Source organism: Astatotilapia calliptera, chromosome 12 (assembly GCF_900246225.1).
Source record: "Astatotilapia calliptera chromosome 12, fAstCal1.2, whole genome shotgun sequence".
Lineage (NCBI taxonomy): Eukaryota > Metazoa > Chordata > Actinopteri > Cichliformes > Cichlidae > Astatotilapia > Astatotilapia calliptera.
The window spans coordinates 38,186,551-38,209,216 of record NC_039313.1 but is presented as its reverse complement, the minus strand read 5'-3'; the positions used below and the strand labels follow the sequence as shown (position 1 = coordinate 38,209,216).

At 43.1% G+C, this 22,666-nt stretch overlaps 1 protein-coding gene across 1 annotated transcript; it reads right to left on the bottom strand.

Moving 5' to 3' along the window:
- Positions 1 to 105: 105 nt before the first annotated feature.
- LOC113033024 (protein NLRC3-like) lies at positions 106 to 13,890 on the bottom strand. The gene is made up of 7 exons (XM_026186276.1): positions 13,802 to 13,890; positions 13,625 to 13,717; positions 12,760 to 12,861; positions 4,188 to 4,429; positions 2,232 to 4,071; positions 556 to 729; positions 106 to 367 (listed from the first exon to the last, which is right to left on the bottom strand). Exons 1-7 carry the CDS (start codon positions 13,888 to 13,890, stop codon positions 331 to 333), a joined length of 2,577 nt encoding a protein of 858 aa, XP_026042061.1. The 3' UTR covers positions 106 to 330.
- Between the last annotated feature and the right edge of the window lie 8,776 nt (positions 13,891 to 22,666).

Below are 22,666 nucleotides of genomic sequence, written 5' to 3'. Positions count from 1 at the left end.
AAAGCTCTGGCTGCTTCATTTCTCATCTCATATCAGAGACTTCAATGCTTCACTGAAGCTGTACTGTGATGCTTCCATATTCCAGTAAGGCCTCCATAATGATTTCAGCTGTTCTGTACACACACTGTGCGCCCTGTATGGCTCAAAGTCTCTGCAGCCTGTTTTTATCTGCTATCATCAGATCTTCATCATCCTCATTCACATCCCTCACACACTCTACAGCCTCATCAGCACTGACTTCATCTTCACTGACTGATGGAGCACAACATGAACCTGTGGAGGCTGAAACACTGTCCTGTCAAACATCTCCCCATCACCACTCCACTTCTGTCAGCCTTTAAATGAACCCTGCTCAAGTCTGTCACTTCTATTTGGAGCCAAAAGGAAAAACTGTTGTTCAGTCGTTTGGAAAGACAACATTTCTGAAAGCACTCAAACTTCTTCACATTTGTCTTCAGACACATCCTGAACATTTAGGAACTAAAGAAAGTTTCAAACATCAATCAAAGATGTGAAATATAGAAAAACAACAACAGCCGCAGTCAGTGAACTCACCTCAGAGTCTCCAGTCGACAGTTTGGACTCTCCAGTCCAGCACACAGAAGCTTCATCCCTGAATCCTGCAGCTTGCTCCAACTCATATCCAGCTCGTTCAGATGGGAGGGGTTGGACTTCAGAGCTGAGGCCACAACTTCACAGTGAGACTCTGAGAGTCGACACTGAGTCAGTCTGTGATGATAGAAAATATAAAATGTGTTATTATAAAAGCAGAAAATCTGCATTATAAACACAGACTGAATGTATATGAAGACAAAACAGAGTGAGGTCATAATCTGATGAATCTGCTCTTCACATCTGTGCTTCAGCTCCTCTTACTGTGTTTGACATGACACAACGATTGAGTCTCTCTCAGACCTGCAGACTTTTAATGAGAATCTTTGTTTGGCTTTAATCTGCAGATGAAGGAGGAAGATGGTGTCACATTTAGGCTTCCATAATGTCCACAGTCTGTCACTGAGATCTGATCCAGAGTCAGAGTGAAGACACACATTTGGACTGTTTCCCGTTTTGACTCCAGAACATTTTGAATGAGTTCAGCTCAGTGAAGAGTTCCAGCTGGAAAGATGATCTCTGTTTGCTACCTGCTGTCAGGTATGACTGTTCACGTCTACACGCAGGAAAAACCTGCTGACTGTTACCAAACGGAGCAGAAATCTCATCACTGGACAATAATGATGAATGAACTCAGAGCTGCTGATATCAGATCTGATTTCAGGGGAACTAAACACAGAAATGACTGGCTCATTTGAGCTTTCTGAGCCATTATCTGCTGGTGTGTCGCTAGTTGGCAGAAAATGATTTGTATTCCTGTTCAGGGCTTCAGTGTTTATGAGTCCAGATCCAGGTGACAGCAAGTCAAAATGATGTTACCTGTCTGTGTCCAGCAGCAGCCTGTATTCACTTTGAATATTGTTATAACCTGACATGGATCAGTTTGTCTTTGATTGGTTTGTAAATGTCACTGTTTCCATTGGACCTGAGTGACGTACAAAGACAGAGAGGGAGAGAAAGGAGAGAGAGGATGGAGACAGCAAAGAGAGAGCAAACACAAACAGGTGAGAGTGGACAGCTGACCAAGGTCAGCAACCAATCAGAGAGCTTCTGTTTGACCCACAGTCACTGATGATGACTGCACATAACCAAGCAGTGTGTTACTCTGATATCAAATATGGATCCTGCTCTTATAATAATGATCATCAGATGATATTATTGTGTTTGTGTTTGTGATGTTTGTGTGATTATCAGTGAAAGAAGCAGTGAGGAGGATGGAGAGAGAGAGAGGACAGAGGGTGAAGTTAGAAACACTAAAAGGATTTTTCATGGATTTCATGGATGATTTGAGTGATTTCCAGCAGGACACTTAAACATGTCAGTGGACGTCCTAAAGAACATATTCACTGATATGAAACGTGTCATTGAACAGGATTAATATCAGTGGAAACATGGTGGAAACAGCTGTGACTGCATGGATGTGACACACTTCAAATCTGTTCTCCACTCTTGGATTTGGGATCCATGGAGCTGCTGCTGAGTCTGTACAATAAAGGAATGGTGTGGAAGGTTGCAGCGTACGGACACAAACACTTTGTGGTTACAATCTGATTTTATTTTCAACATTAAACTACTAACCTACACTGATCAATGATGTTAATGATCACATCTGGACTCACCCAGCCTTTCTGCAGTTCCTCACAGCTGGAATCAGTCTCTGTCGTCCCCGCTCTGATGTGTTGTACTTCTGCAGGTCCAACTCATCCAGAACCTCCTCTGACATCTGCAGCATGAAGGCCAGAGCTGAGCACTGGATCTCAGAGAGTTCCTTCTCTGATCTGTTCTCTGACTTCAGGAACTCTTGGATCTCCTGATGTACTGAGAGGTGGTTCATCTCCATCAGACAGTGGAAGATGTTGATGCTTCTGTCAGGAGAGATTTTATCACTGTTCATCTTCTTCAGGTTGTTGATGACTCTCTGGATGGTTCCTGGACTGATCTCTGTCTGACCCAGCAGACCTACTAAGAGTCTCTGGTTGGACTCCAGACAGAGGCCATGAAGGAAGCGAACAAACAGGTCCAGGTGGCCATTTTTACTCTGGAGGGATTTATACATGCCTTTAGTCAAAAAGACATCCATTGATGGGAAGCTATAAGACTTGAACATGTTCTTAAAAAAAGATCTGTTTTTGTATTCTTCTCGGAAATTCCCTAGAAAACCTTCTATCACCTCTGTCTTCCTGTTGGTGTGACAGTGGAACATGTAGACAGCAGCCAGAAACTCCTGAATGCTCAGATGAACAAAGCAGTAGACTGGTTTCTGGAAGATCACACACTCTCTTTTGAAGATCTCTGTACAAACTCCTGAGTACACCGAGGCCTCTGTCACATCCAGACCACACTGCTCCAGGTCTTCTTGGTAGAACATGATGTTTCCTTTCTCCAGATGTTCAAACGCCAGCCTCCCCAGCTTCAGAAGAACTTCCCTGTCAGCCTCCGTCAGCTCCTGTGGACTCGTCTCACGTCCCTCATGGTACTTGTTCTTCTTCCTCTTTGTCTGAACCAGCAGGAAGTGTGAGTACATGTCAGTCAGGGTCTTGGGCAGCTCTCCTCTCTGCTCTGTAGTCAACATGTGCTCCAGAACTGTAGCAGTGATCCAGCAGAAGACTGGGATACTACACATGATGTGGAGGCTCCTGGATGTCTTCATGTGGGAGATGATTCTGCTGGACAGCTCTTCATCACTGAATCTCCTCCTGAAGTACTCCTCCTTCTGGGCGTCAGTGAAGCCTCGTACTTCTGTTAGCCTGTCAACACATGTAGGAGGGATCTGATTGGCTGCTGCGGGTCGGGAAGTTATCCAGATGAGAGCCGAGGGAAGCAGATTCCCCTGGATGAGGTTTGTCAGCAGCTGGCTGACTGATGACTTCTGTGTGACATCAGACAGCAGCTTCCTGTTGGTGAAATCCAATGAAAGTCTGCTTTCATCCAGGCCGTCAAAGATGAACAAAAGCTGAGAGACAGCCAGCTTCTCTGCTGTGACCTTCTGTAATGTTGGATGGAAAACATGGAGCAGCTCCAGAAGACTGTACTGCTCATCTCTGATCAGGTTCAGCTCCCTGAATGAAAGCAGAACCACCACACTGACATGTTGGTTCTCCAAGCCCTCTGCCCAGTCCAGAGTGAACTTCTGCACTGAGAAGGTTTTTCCAACACCAGCCACGCCGTTGGTCAGAACCACTCTGATGGGTCTCTGTTGGTCAGGTAAGGCTTTAAAGATGTCCTGGCACCTGATTGGAGCGTCATGGAGGGCGTCCATCTTGGAAGCTGTCTCCAGCTGCCTCACCTCATGTTGGGAATGAACCTCTTCACTCTGTCCCTCTGTGATGTAGAGCTCAGTGTAGATCCTGTTGAGGAGGGTTCTACTTCCTGTCTCATCACTTCCTTCAGTCACACGTTCACATCTCCTCCTCAGACTGATCTTATGTTCATCTAAAACCTCCTGCAGACCAACATCTGCTGAAAGAAAGAAAAACAATGAGACTAAAGAGAAAGAAAACTCTTCAATGTCTGAACAACACAAGAAGTCCAGTTTTCAGAAATGAGTCCATCAGCAGACAGATGTTCAGTCTTACTTTGTACACAGCTGCTCTGACTGGCTGTCTGCAGTCCAGCTCTGCTTCTGGATCTTTCTCCACACTGGGGACAGGAGGAGTCTCCTGATGGAGCAGACTGGTCCCAGTATGAGGAGATGCACTGTCTGCAGAACCAGTGTCCACAGCTGGTAGAGACTGGATCCTTCAGGACGTCCTGACACAAAGCACAGCAGGACAGCTGCTCCTCCTCACAAACACCACTCCTCTTCCTCTTCCTCTCTCTGTGAACACATTTCTTTATCACTAAAAACATTTACTGTCAGTGAAAAACATCCAGATGTGACCAAACTGCAGTTCCTCACAGTTCCTTTGATGTCATCAACACTAATGAGCTGCTCTTCCTGTCTGCCTGTCTCATTAAACACTGAGTGATGAATACAAACTCAACACTTCCTGCAGACTTCCTGACTTCACAATAAAAGCTTTCCATCAGAGAGACAGTTATGACTTTCACTGTTTTACAGCCGCTGTGTGCAGATTATCTGGGTCAGTTCACTCTGAAGCAGCTTAGAAGTGTCCGTGTAGAGCCGTGGTCTGACACACAGAGACTTCTGATTTTCTCTATTTAAACAAACATGATGAAGATGAGCAGGTTTCTCTTCTAGTATAAACTCTGTGTCTCTGGCTCATGATGGCTTTTCAGGTTTTATGTTTTGCTCTCTCCTGCTATGGTTTTGCCTGCCTGGGTGGAGCTTGTAATGGCCTCTCGCTCTTGATCAACACAGTTATGATGATTACACCACCTGTTGCTGATTCACCTGGGCTTACCGGTAACCATTTAACGCTGCGGCATGGAGCAGTTTGTCGCTGGGACATTGACCCTCCTGTGTTCATGATCTCAGCTCCTTGCTAAGAAATCTCTCTCTAAATTCACCAGCTGGGTTAACTTTGTGTATATTTGAGTAAATATTTCCCCGGACCTGGTTACAGACGCTTACCTGTTACTCCCGTGTGTGGCTGTGTGAGTGCAGAGCAGGACAAGAGTGACTGAAGAGGAGTGAGAGTGGACTCCCTTCCCTCTTTTCCCTGGAGCCCTGGACCCCCTCCCCAACTCACTGTACATATATAGAGCACTGTGGTTCACCCCTTTGGTAAATAAACTGTCACCTTTTTGTTTGTCAGAACTCAGTCTGTGCTTGAGTTCCTCTGTTAGCCATGACATTTTGTTGGTTCTCTCTCTTCAGGTCCCTGTAAGTGTTTGATCTAAAACATTATATTTATTCTGCTTTGATTGTTTTGTGTGCTGAGGGACATTGTTGCACGATCCACTTTTTCTTATCACTCAAATATCCTGATACTTTCAGAAAGTTGGAGAGCTCTCCTGGCTTGCTTAGTCTTTGCTCTGTACTGCAGTACTTGCACTGGTTTCACTGGACAAGTCTGCATGTGAATCTACAACTGATCTGACATTGTGGCACAAACACAGTAAACAAACACTACGAGCACCTTGTTTCATGTGCAGTGGCTTTCTTCTCATTCTGTTACTGAACACTGTATGAAAAGCCTCTCACTGCCAGCATCCTTCCAGCCCCACGACAACAAGACCAACTCACATCTTCACAACACCAAGAATTTTTCCCCTTTTCTTTGGAGAAACTGAGAAGCCAATAGGATTGTAGCTCGAACTTGCCCACAGTCCTGCTTCATCACTGCTCACTCCTACCTGTGTTGGTGCTCAGTGGACAGTCATTAGGGTTGCCAACTCCCTGAAAAATAAATAAGGGACACCTCGTGGCCAGGGCCGGGCAACCTAGTTGTCTTCACCCTTCCCAGTGTGGTAGCTCTTTTTTGTGTGTGAAATTATTTTTTAACCATTTGACTTGAATTTGATTTAAGCAGATGCATATTCTTTGTGATATGACCATATGGGAAACAAATGATCATTTAGCCATTTATTTTTAGCTCAAAATGACAACATTAACACAGTAAAACAGGTCTCTTTCTTAAACAGAAGCCTGTCATGCTTAACTTTTGAGAATAAACGTAAATCTTTCTTTAAAAGAACTCTGTCCTGCTTAACTTAAAATTATATAAATTAATAGAAAGGCTTCAGTTGAGGTATTATTTCAGCTTTTCTAATGCTAATCAGCTGCTCCTGTTTGTAAACCTGCTTGTTCCCATGATTACGCATCATAACTCATCATCATTATTCATCTATTAGGGGTGCAACGATATTCGTATCGATATTGAACCGTTCGATACAGTGCTTTCGGTTCGGTACGCATATGTATCCAACAATACAAAATTTGTAATTCATTTTATCAACTTTCCTTCTGACAATGCTGTCTGTGTTGAGCGCTCAGTGAATCTGCGTTCGACTACTCCGCCTAGGCTCGAGAGTGTAGCCTAGGCGGAGTAGTCGAACGCAGATTCACTGAGCGCTCAACACAGACAGCATTGTCAGAAGGAAGAGCGCAGGGCAAGCTAGCGAGACAGAAGTTAAGCTCTCCTTGCAACATGGACCTTCCCCACCCTCATTCAGATCTGGCGTTTGGAATTATTTTGGTTTTCATGTGACGTATGACCCTGAAGGTAAGCGAGTCATGGACTAAAGTAAAACAGTATGTTGGATGTGCCATGCAATGCTCAATTACATGGGTGGGAACTAGTGTGTTAGCGCAGTTAGCTCGTTAACGTGTTGGCCGTCTAGCCCCATGCACGGGGCGATTGGCGGTAGCTCGTTAACGGAGATTTGCCGTGTTGTGGCGTTAAGGTCATTTCAACGAGATTAACCTGAAAGCACTAGTGGGAACACAACGAATATGACTGCACATTTACGCCGACATCATCCTAGTGCAAAGACAAGTGGAAGCAGACAAAAACAACAAGCACGCATGCTACAAACTTTAGCCGAGTCATTTAGACAGCTGTTAGCACAGGATTCTCCTTATGGAGACCTGATATGTTTAATATGCTGCTGAGAATATAGCCCAGAAGAAGCGGATAGTATAGCTTTTATTTTGGAAAGAGACATTTCTCTGTAATAAACTCTCTTTTCCAAAGATGAGTGATTCCTCAATCAGATACAGGGCTCGCAATATCGCTAGCCCGACGTCCCGGGGCTAGCGATTTTTTCAGTCGGGCTGCCAAAATCTATCTCTGCCCTGCCCGTCGGGCTATTGTAGAAAGGAAAAATATATGTCAATGCTTTTGCATTCTTTCAGAAATGTAGCTGGGTAATTATGTCATTGGCATCGGTGAGCCACTGTCAATATGTGACATATTGAAATCGCGTTTGAATTTGCGCTTGTTTTTTTGCTTTCACTTTGCAATCGTGCGAACTGTGTATAGAGAGCGACAGCACTGATCTGTGAGTGATGATAATTTGTGCACCAATTCCTCTGACATTGTCTTATTAATCGTTAGCTTACTACGCAAACATGACAAGTGAAATCTCCCGCAGCAAGCTTGAACATGTGAGAGGTTGATCGCACAGAGAATCGCTGAGCTTATGTGAGTGCCTGTGTAAAAGCAGCAGGATATATATTTGACTACGATGACCTGGATGACTGAGAACCTTCACAGACAGATATATATTTTAGTTCTGCTGAGCCAAATAAGACAGGTCAGGGTGAAGAAGTGACAGCCAAAGAAAAGCTTACCACAAAACGGAGAAGTTATGACAAATCAGACTATAAGGCAAAAAGAAAGTGCAGCTTTATGGTTTCATGGACAAAAGAATTTCTGTGGCTGCAAAATGAGGAGCTAAATAACCAGGGGTGCACATAAGTGGTCCACAGGTGCGCATTCGCTGTCAAAATAAAAAACACGCACAAGGGTTAGGGTTAAATTTAAAAACTGTACTTTTGAGTTAAAATATATATTTATAATTTTAATAAATGACAAATTAAAAAGGCATGAACATTTTTTTTGTATCGAAAAAATATCGAACCGTGACACCAAAGTATCGAACCGAATCGAACCGTGAATTTTGTGTATCGTTGCACCCCTATCATCTATGTATTACTTTTATGTATTAGTCATCTATTTGTTGTAATCATCTATCCTTGCAGTTGTTTATTACACAAAATAAATTATATTATCAAACTTCTGGCCACATAGCGCTGATATTCACTGCACATGCCCATATTAACCTTAACCAGAGGGTTTAAAAAACAAACCAGTGTTTACATACCATATCTGCTTCTGCCGTGGCCTGGTGGACAAAAAATTGGTTAAGGGTTCCCTGAGCTTTCACGCCCCTCATGTTCTTCATGTGCCCACCATTAGAAGCATGCCTATGGAAAAAGTGCGCCTGCACACAGTGCAGTGCGCTTTATAGGTGTTATGGTGACCTTTTCCAGCCAGGTGTTTCCCTTTTCCCATTCCTCCCTGTGCTTTTGCAGCCTTTTTTTCTTTCTCTGAGGGAACAAACATTGCTGCTCTAATGCTGGGCTTACACTGTGCGATTTTTGGCCCATTTTGAGACGATTTTTGAGTCGTGCGACCGATTTGGTGATCGGCCCGATTTTGGCCTTCATCGTGCATCGTGTAGTATACGTGGGGTAACGAGAAGCGATTAACACCTCGAGCAGCTCCCGATCATCAATCGCTCATGAGCCGCTCACACTGCTCACGCGCAAACACGTAAACGTCGGTGAAAAAGACGGAGCAGCACGGCTGTGCAGCGTGTGATCTGGACACAAGCGATGGAGGCACAACTTGTAGAACTTTGGAAAGCTCATCCGAGCCTTTTCGATGTGGCATCACAAAATTATCACGACCACAACAACCGTGAAAATAGTTGGATTTACACTGCTGCTCAATCACAGCTGCCTGATCAGTGTTTTTCATTAGCAATTTAGCAAAGTTGATTGTGGTGGTTTGTGTGTCTGTGTGAGTGAAAGACAGAGAGGGAGAGCGACAGATTTTCTGTTATAACCTTCATGTTATGGAGGCACAGTGTGAGCACTCGGGTTGCATCAGAGCATCGGGCAGTATAGTGTGAGACCTGCATCGTGACCTACCAACTTCTAACCCCTGCGAGTCAATCGTGCAGTTTGAGCAGGAGCTGAATAACGTGATTGAAAAAAATCGCACAGTGTCTGCCCAGCTTTAGGTGTACTGTCGTCCGAGACTTGCACCGCAGTGTCGGCGTTTGTTTCCCTGTTGGCCATGCTTCTTGTTGTGGTCATCTGTTGTCTTCCGGTATTTTCTCCGCAAGCGACCTTTCCTCGACCAATGAGATGAGCGGTAATCTGGATTGTCATTCTCGAATTGTCATAAGTGTGCTGTCAGCTCATTGGTCACAAAGCAGGAGAGGGGCTGGGAATTATGTTTTCCAACAAAGCGTTAATTCCATTAAGATTTATAGACTACTTTTGATTCTCACTGTATTACGGGACAAAGTGCGTCCCTTATTAGCTCAATACGGGACGTGTACTTTTGTTTCTAAATACGGGACGATTCCGTTTTTTAAGGGACGGTTGGCAACCCTAACAGTCATAGCCTGCTGCTAGCATGAATGCTAAACGTACTGCTGTGGATGATCAGCAGAAAAAGATGTTGTCAGTTTGACTGTTTGCTGTATTTAAAGTGTTTTTCTCAGTTCGTCTGTATTCAAAGTGCATTCGGGGCTTTAGCTGACAGCTCTTTGTGCTAACAAACTAAACTCTCTTAGTTTAAGCCAGCAGACTTTACCAAACACAAAGCCTGCTGCTGCCTCCATGGGTTAGCTTGTGTGACTGGTGTTTACACCAATGAAATCTAAATCACACTAATGTGTCCTCCAAGGTGTTTGGTGGGAGCACTGAGTGAAACATAAGAGCTCTGGTTAAGCCTCATCAGCTGGATAGGCTGTCCACCCTAGTCCAGGCTTTAACTCAAATCTCTGACTGGCTTTCTAACAATTACCTTGTTAGAACAAGACAGAGACCATGATCATAGCTCCTCCTGATCTATATTCTAAAATCAGTCAAGTTGTTGCCCCTTTCTGTTCTTCTGCTAAGCCAAATATTCGAAATCTTGGAATAATATTTGACTCTTCTTTGGGCCTTGACTCACATGTAAAGGCTCTGTCTCGTTCCTGTTTCTTTCATTTAAGGAATATTTCTAAACTGCGACATATGGTCTCCTTAGCTGAACTGGAAAAAATTGTCCATGCATTTGTGTCATAGTGTTTAGATTATTGTAATTCCCTGTTTACCAGCTTGGATAAATCATCTCTTTCTCGCCTCCAAGCTGTACAAAACGCAGCAGCCAGACTACTAACTCGCTCTACCCAGCGAGCTCACGTCACTCCTATTTTATGTTCTTTGGCTCCCAATAGATTTTAGAATTCGTTTTAAATGATTGTTTTAACGTACAGAGCACTAAATGGCCCCAGATTATTTATCCAAGCTTCTCACTAAATACACTGCTGCTCGCTGTCTCCGCTCACAGACTCAGAGTTTGTTGGTTGCTCCCAGAACACGTCTGAAGACGAAAGGGGGCGGAGCCTTTCAGTCTGTGGCACCAAGGCTGTGGAACAGTCTACCTCTACAACTACGTTTGGTTGACTCTGTGGAATCCTTTAAAAAACAGTTAAAAACTTTACTGTTTAAACAAGCTTTCTGTTGACCAATGCTGTTTACATTTTTATATTTTTCATTTACATTTAAACTCTATATTGTGTATATTGTGCATTTTGCTATTTATCGTACTGTTTATTTTAATCTCTGTGTGCAGCACTTTGTGACTACCTGTCTATGAAAAGCGCTTAATAAATAAACTTTACTTACTTTCTTACTAAAATAACAAACAGGGCTGTGAGAGCAACTGAAGTGATAAAAATACTGTTTAAAGATAAAACACACTTTTAGTTCCACAGGGTTCAGTGCTAGGACCAATTCTGTTTACATTATACATGCTTCCCTTAGGCAGCATCATTAGAAGACATAGCATACATTTTCACTGCTATGCTGATGACACCCAGCTCTATCTGTCCATGAAGCCAGATAACACACACCAATTAGTTAAACTGCAGGAATGTCTTAAAGACATAAAGACCTGGATTAATTCAGATAAAACTGAGGTTATTGTACTCGGCCCTGAAAATCTTAGAAATATGGTATCTAACCAGATTCTTATTCTGGATGGCATTACCTTGGCCTCCAGTAACGCTGTGAGGAACCTTGGAGTCATTTTTGACCAGGACATGTCCTTCAACGCACATATTAAACAAATATGTAAGACTGCTTTCTTCCATTTGCGCAACATCTCTAAAATTAGAAATATCCTGTCTCAGAGTGACGCTGAAAAACTAGTTCATGCATTTATTACTTCCAGGCTGGACTACTGTAATTCATTATTATCAGGATGTCCAAAAAACTCGCTGAAAAGCCTTCAACTAATCCAAAATGCTGCAGCAAGAGTCCTGACAGGGACTAGAAAGAGAGAGCATATTTCTCCTGTTTTGGCTTCCCTTCATTGGCTTCCTGTTAAGTCCAGAATTGAATTCAAAATCCTGCTCCTCACATACAAGGTCTTAAATAATCAGGCCCCATCTTATCTTAATGACCTTGTAGTACCATATCACCCTATTAGAGCAGTTCGCTCTCGCTCTGCAGGCCTACTTGTTGTTCCTAGAGTATTTAAAAGTAGAATGGGAGGGAGAGCCTTCAGTTTTCAGGCCCCTCTTCTGTGGAACCAGCTTCCAGTTTGGATTTGGGAGACAGACACTATCTGTACTTTCAAGATTAGGCTTCAAACTTTCCTTTTTGCTAAAGCATATAGTTAGGGCTGGACCAGGTGACCCTGAATCCTCCCTTAGTTATGCTGCCGGGGGATTCCCATGATGCATTGAGTTTTTCCTTTCCAGTCACCTTTCTCACTCACTATGTATTAATAGACCTCTCTGCATTGAATCATATCTGTTATTAACCTCTGTCTCTCTTCCACAGCATGTCTTTTATCCTGTCTTCCTTCTCTCACCCCAACCGGTCGCAGCAGATGGCCGCCCCTCCCTGAGCCTGGTTCTGCCGGAGGTTTCTTCCTGTTAAAAGGGAGTTTTTCCTTCCCACTGTCGCCAAAGTGCTTGCTCATAGGGGGTCATATGATTGTTGGGTTTTTCTCTGTATCGATGAAGCGCCTTGAGGCGACTTTTGTTGTGATTTGGCGCTATATAAATAAAATTGAATTGAATTGAATTGAACTTTGATGTTCTCTCGTCACCTAACAAAGTCCAAACCCTGTGAACTATTTTAGCTTTAATAACTGTGGATTCAGGTATCCTGAACCCATCTTTGGACATTTGTAATTAAATATTTTAAAACTCCATCAAAGACTCCTGATGTGGCTGTTTGGAGAAGGAAAAGAGGGACAAAGTGGAGCGTCGAGCTGAGTCTTCATTCACTGCAAACCTACAGTTATGTTTCCTTATTTCTGCTGTTTGCATGTTCACAGCTGAAATAAAGCCGCCTCTTTGACTTCATCCTGTTGTGTTTGGGTCCAATCCTGCCTGCCACACAGCGCTACAGGACAAAGTCTAATATTTTTATCTTTTTAATGAATCTTTGGTCATATTTATCCAGGAAAACACAAACATGTAAAGGAGTCATCACAGTTCTCTGACCCCATTGGTCCAGGTTCAGCACTGAAGTTTGGAGGTTGACCTTTGGACCCATCACTCCTCACAGACGGACAGCTGGATCCTGCAGACTGTGACCTCTGACCTCTGCAGACACAAACATGTTTTATTCAATGATCAATTCTCTGATAAAGTGATTGAAGCAGCTGTGATCACACAGACTGCAGATAATGCAGCTGTTTCCTGTCAGTAACAGTCCTCTTAGATTAGAGTTCAGCTTTTTACAGGAAAACAAATGTCCCTGAATGCAACAGTGAGACACAGTCTGCCTGTGTGGCTGTGATAGCTGCCGTTAGGAGCGCTCATGTGTTTGCAGTTAGACGAGGAGATGTTACCATCATGGACACGTTAACAAATCCTGCAGCATCACGTGGCACAAACACTTTGTGTTCCTGTCATCTGCAAGCAACAGGAAGTTCATTAATAAAGGCGGGATGGAGACGTGACTGTGATGGTTCTCCTTCATCCAGCTGTTACACACATCTGGGCTCACACGACGAGCCTTTGTCTAATACAGCAGCTGCTCTCTGAACACTTTTCTGAAGAGGAGCTGCACAAACCTTTGTTTGCTTTCTAGAGCAGCATATCAAAGTCAAACTACCCACTGCTAGCAGCTGTTTCTATCATAGTTTAGGATCCAGATGTGTGAGCTCTGAATTTACACCTCTGATTAAAATACATAGTTAAAAACAGCCAATTGAGTCCAAATGTGTCTTAAACCAGATAAACCGACAGTTACAGCTGAGCCTGTGTGTCCTTGGAGACACTGCTCTGCTACAGAGATGCATTTTAGAAACCAGGAAACATCAAAATCATTTAAATCAGAGAGTTCTTGTTACTAACAGCTCACCTCTCTGCAGCAGAGACTTTGAAATCAATGATGACATCTTTAGATGTGTCACTCTGTAAGGACACAGAGCTGGGTGGAGGTCCAGGCGGGTTCCTGTGAATAATGATGGAGCAGTGATGTGAGTGCTGAGCTGTGACTTGGAGAAGAGTCATGGACAGTTAGAGATGGTCATCTCACCTCTGAGCTTTGGTCTGGCTCTCATGTTCCCCACACAGAGTGCTTTTAGAGGGAGGGACTCCCTCCTCTCTGTCCTCACACTGATCCATGCTGCTCAATTCACATCAGCTCACACACACTTTCTACCTTCACCTGCAGAGGAAACACAAATCATTCATGTGCACATCAACTGAGAGCTGCAGAGGTCGTGTCTGATGTGTTGGACTAACATCCATCTGAGACGCAGCTTTCATCAGTTCACTACAAAAAGTGTCACAGAGCCGAGTTCAGCCTCCAAATCCTCCATTACTGTAGTCCTACAAAGCAGCAGGTCAAACATGGCTGCAGAGAGCAGCTTTATGTCAGTAACAATGTCCAGGACCGAGCTGACTGCTTACAGAGTTCATACTCTAACTGCTAGCTGCTCTGCTAGCTAAGCTAACTCAGTAACAGTGACTCTGACAGCAGTTACTGTGGAACAGCGGCCGAGCTCAGGACACATTCAGTGTGTTTAGTCTGAGTCCTGGACTCTGATTCAATGGATTCAATCCAGCTCAGAGTTTCATGTGTTCATCAGAATAAAATACATGTACTAATATAACAGGAGTAATGCTCTGAATGCAGGACTGTAATGGAGGATAAATAAGGTTTTTACAGCCTGAAAGAAACATTCAGTTCATATATTTAATGCATTTAATTTAATGCAGATCTGTTAAATGATGATGGGTATGTTAAGATAGTTAAAGAGCTCCTCCATAACATTTACAACAATGTAACAATTGGCAATTACATACATAGATGGGATTTCTGGTCAACTTGGTGATAAACAAGCACCGCACCGACGAATGTAACGGCTGTAAGATAGATCATCCCAGCCAGAGACAACACGAGTGCCTGCAAATTCTGGAGGATGATTTTTATTCCGACAACTATTATAACATCAGAAAGAAACTGCTCACCCCTCGCTTTGTCCCTTCCATTCAACGTATGCTGATTGCCCGCAACATCAAGACTGAGGACGTTAAAGTTGGGATGGTTGCGGAGACTCTGCTTCATGAGCTGAAATCTGTGAGGAAAGTCTTTGACGCCATCACAGACGCTTATGACAATTTGGTGGGGCAAGACGTGGTCAAAATCGGGGAACTCCGTTTGGTTACGGAGTTTTACAAAGGTTGCTGATTCTTATCCTGCATGCTTCCTATATTTAACCTTGTTTTTTAAACCATGTATTCTGTTTCTTTTTAAAAAAAACAAAAAAACTACCTCATTTTTTAATCCTGCTTTATTTTAATCATGTATTCTGTTTCTTTAAAAAAAAAAAAAAAACTACCTCGTTTTTTAATCCTGCTTTATTTTAATCATGTATTCTGTTTTTTAAAATCCTACCTCATTTTTTAATCGTGTATTCTGTTTTTTAAAATCCTACCTCATTTTTTAATCGTGTATTCTGTTTTTTAAAATCCTACCTCATTTTTTAATCGTGTATGCTTTAAAAAAAAAGTATCCTGTTTGTTTGTAACCTTTTAACATGTTTACCTCATGTTTTTAAAAAAAAGAAAAAAAAAGAAAGAGTTTTTTTGTAACCGTTTGACTCTATAAGTGTGTTTTATCTCAGGGTTTTGAATAAAAATGTATTCCTGTTTTTTTGCATGTTAAACCTTCTGGTTTTGAATTAAAAAAAAGAGTTTTTGTATTCTATAAGTGTGTTTTATCTCAGGGTTTTTGAATAAAAATGTATTCCTTTTTTTTTTGCATGTTAAACCCTCTGGTTTTGAATAAAAAATATTTAAAAAGCATTCATCTCTGGTTTTTGAATAATGTATTCCTGTTTTCTGCACATTAAGCCCTCTGGTTTCGAAATAAAAAACATTCATCTCTGGTTTTTGAATAAAATAATAAAAACCGACTCCTGGGACGCTATAACGCAGACGGGCTTTTTATCAGAAGACGAGATGACCGAGAAAAGTGAGATGAAAAAAGTGTATTACGACCCGCATCACCCAGGTAGTTTCGGAGGAGTAAATAGACTCCGACGTGCTTTAGAAGATGAAACTGGTAAAAAAGTTGATATCCGCAAGGTGCAGAATTTTTTATCCGAGCAGGACGCCTATACTCTACACAAGCCGGCGCGAGTAAGATTTAAGAGAAATAGAGTGTTTGTGACCAAACCCCTGAAGCAGCTTCAGGCCGACCTGTGTGACATGAGACACCTGTCTGAATACAACGACGGATTCAATTATTTATTAACCGTCATAGACGTATTTTCAAAAAAGGCTTACGCCCGCCCCCTGAAAAAGAAGACGGGTTCGGAAGTGACTGAAGCTTTCGAATCTGTGTTGAGAGAGAGTGAAATACCGGAAAATTTACAGACCGATGCGGGAAAAGAGTTTTTCAACAAGAGTTTTCAAGCTCTGATGAAAAATCACAGCATCTCCCATTTTGCTACCGCCAGCGACCTAAAGGCCTCGGTGGTGGAGAGATTTAACCGCACCCTGAAAACGAGGATGTGGAGATATTTCACCGCGCACAATACCAGACGCTATCTGGAGGTGTTGCCCGACCTGTTAGAAGGATATAACCGCAGTTATCACAGCAGCATTAAAATGGCACCTGCCGAGGTGCGCCCCGAGAACGCGGTTCTATTAAAATATGACAATCATTTGAGAATCTAAAAGTACGTCTAAGAGTTTTACTCCTGTTCCTGCTCATCACCACGCCTACTACTTTTTTAAACTTTATGATAAGTGTGAACATTTACACACCAGCATACAAACAAGTTTAAAGTAGAAAAAAGGAAGCAAAGAGCTGAGAAATACATAAAACATAACATAGAAGAAAAAGAAACCTTTGCAGGGATTCCTTCTACACCCAGTTTGAGTAAAAACTAACTGAAACACAAGGAAAGAAGATAAGATCAACTAAATAAGGGTTGTATAATAATACTTAGTACTGGCAGCCAGCAGCGCTAAGCCTCAGCCTCCCAGTAGACACACCTATGGTACTGTTAGATTATAATATTATTTTATGCCATGTTATACCCCTAATTAAAGATTGTGAATTATTATGTAGTTTTAGTTTGCATTATTCTCCTGAATTAGAAGAAGCTGACAACTATTGCATTAGTTAAACTGATTTGCATTAAAGTAGACTGCTGATTTATTGTGGATGAATGATATTGTTTTATGATGCATAATACTGCTGCAGAAAGCCATCGCCTTATTTGTCTGATTAGAAGAGAACAGAGCATGCTGGAGTTTTCTGCCCCAACTCAGCAGGAGCAGATAAACGGGGAGCCAAGGTCGTAGCTTAGGCGCCGTGTGAGAGAAAAGCATGTGAATGTTTAGGCTTTTATGATAAGGTGGAGGCACCAGAGGCTATAAGAGTTTGAGCAATGCTCCACCATTTTGAGATCTGAGGCTGTCTGCATCAGTGTCCATCTCCCACGCGTGTGATCATCATCGTTTGACTCAACCCGACCGGACCAGTGTTGTTATTGTGGTTTTTCTCTTGTCTCCATCCCCAGTATTTTGAACCTTAACAGTACCGATTTAAAATCCTACATGTCTTTGTTCTCAGGTTTTCACGTTCACAAACTTTGGTGTCCACGCTATTTGCCTGCCAGGCTGACAATGATTTAGATCACAGAAACATTTTTAAGCTGTTATTCCTGGTTTCACAGTGGAAAACTCCGGGTAACGTCCATTATCTTTGCTCCTGTATAAGACTTTCCTGAATGCTGAGGTTTGGTCTTCCACATGAAATTCAGTACTTTTGTTTCAGTTTCATTAATGATGCATTGATTTTGGACATCGATGTAATATATATGTGATACACGACAGTCTTTGAGTCCGTCCTTCTCATATATAATCCCACTGTTTTTGCACTTCAGATGATTCCAGTAATGACTGATTTAAAAAAGAAAAGTGAAATGTTTCTAATGAACTCACCACGATTCTTATTACAAACTTCATTAAGAGCTGCTGGATCAACAGGGGTGTCCTGGATTTGTTAGTAATATAATATAGTAATATATTATTATTAGTTTTAATTATTTAGTCAAAAATCAATTCCAGACTGCTCTGAGCAACATGCTGCAGCGAGAGTCCTGACAGGGACTAGAAACAGAACATTTATTGGCTCCCTGTTTTATCCAGAATAAAAGATTCTTTTTTCTTTTGTGTGTCCCGTTTGTATCTTTAGCCATCAGAATTGTTGTCTTAAGGCCAAGAAAGATGCCAAGAGGATTTATTTTACCAAGTGGGTCATCATGGCCTTGCCATATTGGTCCATTTGATTGACCTTTATTATAATTATGAATTTATTTTATTTTCAGTTGCAAACGGGACAGACATGACTGTGGGATAGGACAGGGAGAAAGAATGAAAGAAAGAGAGGGAGAGAAAGAAAACCAAAGGGGAGAAGAGACGGTGAGAAGGGGGGGAAGAGAGAAAAAAACCCAAAACTCCTGGGTCACCTGTATGGAGAAAAAAAAAACAGAAGAGAAAGCAAACAACAAAGAGCAACATAATAAGAAAAAAAAAGCACCATCACAATAAACTAGCTAGCAGTAGATATCAATAGTTACTAAATAATAAACGATATTGTGCAGCACGCAAGATAGACAGCGCACAATGTGCTTTGAGGCAGCAGCCAAGAAAGCTGTAGTCCGCGTCTGTGAATACCCGTGTGTACACCTGTGTGCATACCTGCGTGGATCAGCATGCTTGTATTCCAAAGGTTTCTCCATGTAACGATCTGCTAGGGAGTGTGTGTGTGTGTGTGTGTGGGGGGGGGGGGGGGGGGGGGCACAGCCCCGTCCTCCAGGGCATGAAGCAGGTATGAAGGAGATCAAAACTCGAGACATCCAGAGGCCCCCAGAACACAAGACACCAAGGAAGACCCACAGAGGGGCAGCCGCGCCACTGTCCCAGTAAGAGCTGAGGAGAGTCCCAGATGAGGGCTCATTCAGCAGCCGCAGAGCAGAAGCCAAGGGGAGTTGCAGTGACGCGCCCGTGAGCTCCGCCAGCAGCCAGCTGTGCCTGAGTGACCAAGCCCCAGGCCGAGAGGCCGGGGGCACCCCACCTCCGAAGTGCCCCAGGCTCCAGGCCCCGACAAGCGGCCGCCAAGGAGTGAGCCGGTGTGTACCCGGACGCCCACCCCCAGGCACAAAGAACCACCAACGCACCGACACCTGAGGGAGTCCGCCACCGGCAGGGGAAGTGGTGGTGGGGGGAGATAGGCCTCCAAACCTTGGAGGGCCTGAGATGTCCCCAGAGAGGTGGCGTCTGATACCCAACCTGACATATAGACACAGACATACAGGCACACACAGACACAAACATCCATTCCCACCCTCATGCTCTCATATGCACTTACTCCACACTCAACCGACGTGGAGACAGACATAAAGAGACGCTGTATACACGATCACACTCCCCAAGCGTACTCTACGAACTGGGTCTAGGTACCCTTGCCCCTGGAGGGGGGAACTGCACCCAGACCCAGGTAGTGTTACCCTTTTCCCTGCGGTGGGGAGAGGCAGACCGCCCCGACTCCGCAGCAGCAGGGAGGCCCCACACCCCAACTCCTCCTAGCCCCCCCGCTCCAGCAGGCCGCAGAGGATGGGGGTGAGAGAAGACTCCAAACCTCCCTCCACCCGCTCATTGTAGTGTTGATGCATGTGTGTTCTAAGGTGTAATTAAAACCCAGGAGGGCATGGAGCTACCTGCCAGAGAGCAGCAGGTAAGCGCATAGTCCCTCCTGCTAGCCCTCAATGTCTACGTGTATTTAAAGAAGCAGGTTGGCTCATAAAGTGCTCTGTACTTGTTTTATGCAAGTGCTGTTTCTGGAAACAACCACCATCTGTAATCAACACAGGACTTATTGAGCTGTCAGGTGTGCAGACAACATGGCACATTTTGGGAACACCTATAGTTGATGTCTTAATTATGAAAATAGCTACTATGTAGTTGATGCTTCCTGTTCTGCCAGAGCAGGTGCAGCCTTTGTGGAAGTGGGTTCCACTGGACCAGCGTCTGTGAACGATCCATTGTGGGTGATTTTTTTTTTTGACCTTACATCTGTGTGTAAGGACCAACCACAACCATCTAAAATCTTTGCATGTTATTTTATCTTCTGTGTAAGAAGTACACAGCATACCCTGATGATCAGCTTCAAGGGTTCTCAGTGTAGGATGCATACAGTATGTCATGCTGAAATATAGAGCACTTACAATAGAACCCACTAGAAACCAATTATTTTAGCCTGGTTCCTTAAATCTATGGCATTTTTCCCATGCTGACTGATATGCTGCTCAGTGTCTTTTGCTGTCTGTCATGATCCTGGGCCATGTTGGCCCAGCATTCTTAGTTTTCATATGTTTTGTGTGTTGTTCTTTATTTATGCCATGGTTTCTGTTAAGATGTTCCTTATTTGATTACCTCCTGTGTGCCCCTCTGTTTATCTGTGAGCCCTCGTTTCCCCTCCTTGAGTTTTATTCCATGTTTTCCCAGCCCGTTATGTCCGTGCTCTCCCCGTGCTGTCTCTCCTCCTCTCTGAACCTCCGTGTACTTCCTGTTTTACTTTGACAGTCTCCCATCAGTGTTGCGTTCACTCCTGCCGTGTCTTGTTATGATTATCAGTGTCACCTGTGTTCCCCGTGTGCTCCCACTTCCCTCGTTAACCCTCTGTGTATTTATGTCTGCGTCTCCCTCAGTTCTGTGTCGCGTTCTCCCTCATTCATGGCCGTGTGTTTCTCTGTGTATTACGTTATAGTTTCCTCGTTTAGGTTGTATGGTTTCTCTCTCCAGCAATAAAGCTGTGTTTTGAGTTCATTCCTGCCTCCGTGAGCTTGCGTTTGGGTCCTCATCCTGCCTGCACACAGCCGCAACCATGACAGTCTGCTTTTAAATCAGATGTCACTCTGAACATAAACACAAGCCACAGCAGCCCAGCTGTCTTAGCTGAGTACAAGGATACATTTACTCTCTTTGTGTAAAATATTGTGATGATTTTACATTATATTAGGCAGGCAGCTGCCCAAATTAAACCGTGACTATTAGCAGTTTGGTTATTTTGAACGCCTCGGCTGGAAAAAATTCAAAATGGTTTGTAAGGTTGGCCACAGCTTTGTATGTAAAGGGGAGTTAGAAGATTGCTTCATATTTTAAGATTGATTAAGATTAATTAATATTTTTAATTGTTTTATTTTACATCTCACCTTTTACACTGCATTGAGTTGCTGCCATGTGATTGGCTGAGTGTACATCGTTCTTTGTTTCAAAATGGACTTAATGCTTGGTTGAACAGTTGTGATGTTTATCTCCTTTAGATTTATTTTTTATTGTCATGATGAAAAATGGTTTGTTGGTTCATACCTATGAAGTTACAGTGTTTCTGAAAAGCCTAAAAAGATGCATTGTTACCATAGTAAACTTCAAAACAGACTTTATTATATGATATAGTTATAAAATTGGATAAAAACTGACTTCAGCATAATATAAAATAATGTGTTGTCACTATGTATGCATTGGTCAACTTTCAGATCTATGAAGTTCAGCTCCCCCAGCTGTGTCTCCCTTCTGTGGCCCATTCCCTCATTGCTACCCTGTGTATTTAAGCCCTGTGTTTTCCCACGCTTGGTGTCGCGTCGTACCCTCAGACCCTGCCTGTGTGTTCCTGCTTGGTTTCATGGTTTGGTTTCTGTTTTTGTTTCATGCCAGCAATAAAAGCTGTGGTTTTAGTTACATTTCGTCTCGGAGTCCTGCATTTGGATCCACATTTCCACCTGCCCGCACTCAGAGCCCTGACATCAGCATAATATAAAATAATGCGTTTTCCCCATACCTGATTTTTAGCACTATGTATGCATTGGTCAACTTTCAGATCTATGAAGTTCAGCTCAGTTATCTATGTTTTCATTTTTAGTTTCCATTTGCATTTAGATGCACGGCCGATTCTCTGATGTGTGATCTGTTTCTACCTGTGCTGATGCTAGCAGGACTAAAGCTGATCAAGCAGCAGTAAATATGTGAAGCAAGGCTGACGGATACACTCATAAAATGAACAGAATCATAAGAATATAACAGCACGAGCACTGCAAATGCAACTAAAACATGTTGACATCAAATGGTATGTTATTTGAAATCTATATGAAATAATGACACATCTATATTTTCCAATTTATTTATTTTTTTTGTATTTATTTATTTTTTCCACAGTTGTGTAAATCAGTCTGTCTGTGGACTGGTACAGCTGAAAAGCCAACGCAGCCAGTTCCTCTTCTTCTTCTTGGGTTTTTTCTCTGGCACAGTCTTAGCTTCAGTTTCGAGTTCAGCTGGATTGGTAGTTATCGTTTTCTCTCTGTCGTCTGTTTGTTGTAGAGAGTCATGCAGAGACATCTCAGTTGATGTCAGGGAGTCTTCTTCTTCTTCCTTGTCCTGTTCTTTGGTGTCTTTTTCCACCAGAAGCTCAGATTTTCCATTTGCTGTGTTGGAATTTTGTTCATTTTGCTCCTGTGTGATTTTAATGTAGGACGCTTTGACTTCTTTCAACTCTTGATAAAGAGTCTCTACTTTCATGTCATGAAGCTCCTTGTTGGAGCAGAGCTGGGATTTAAGCTCACTGATTTCCATGTTCAGTGTCTCCTGGTCCTGCCTATGTTTGTCTTCCTGTTCCTTGAGTTGGTGTTGAGCTTCTAGGAGCTGTTGTTGGAGTGTTCCTATTTGCTCTTGTTGAGTCTTGTATTGGACTTCAAATTGAGCCTCCTTCAGACCTACACAGTCCGTGTGTGAAGCCTCTGTGGTTTGTGTAGAAGAATCCACACACTGCTCTGTGGTAGGGTCGCTGACGTCTTCGTGCAGGACACGGATCATGTCATCCAGCATG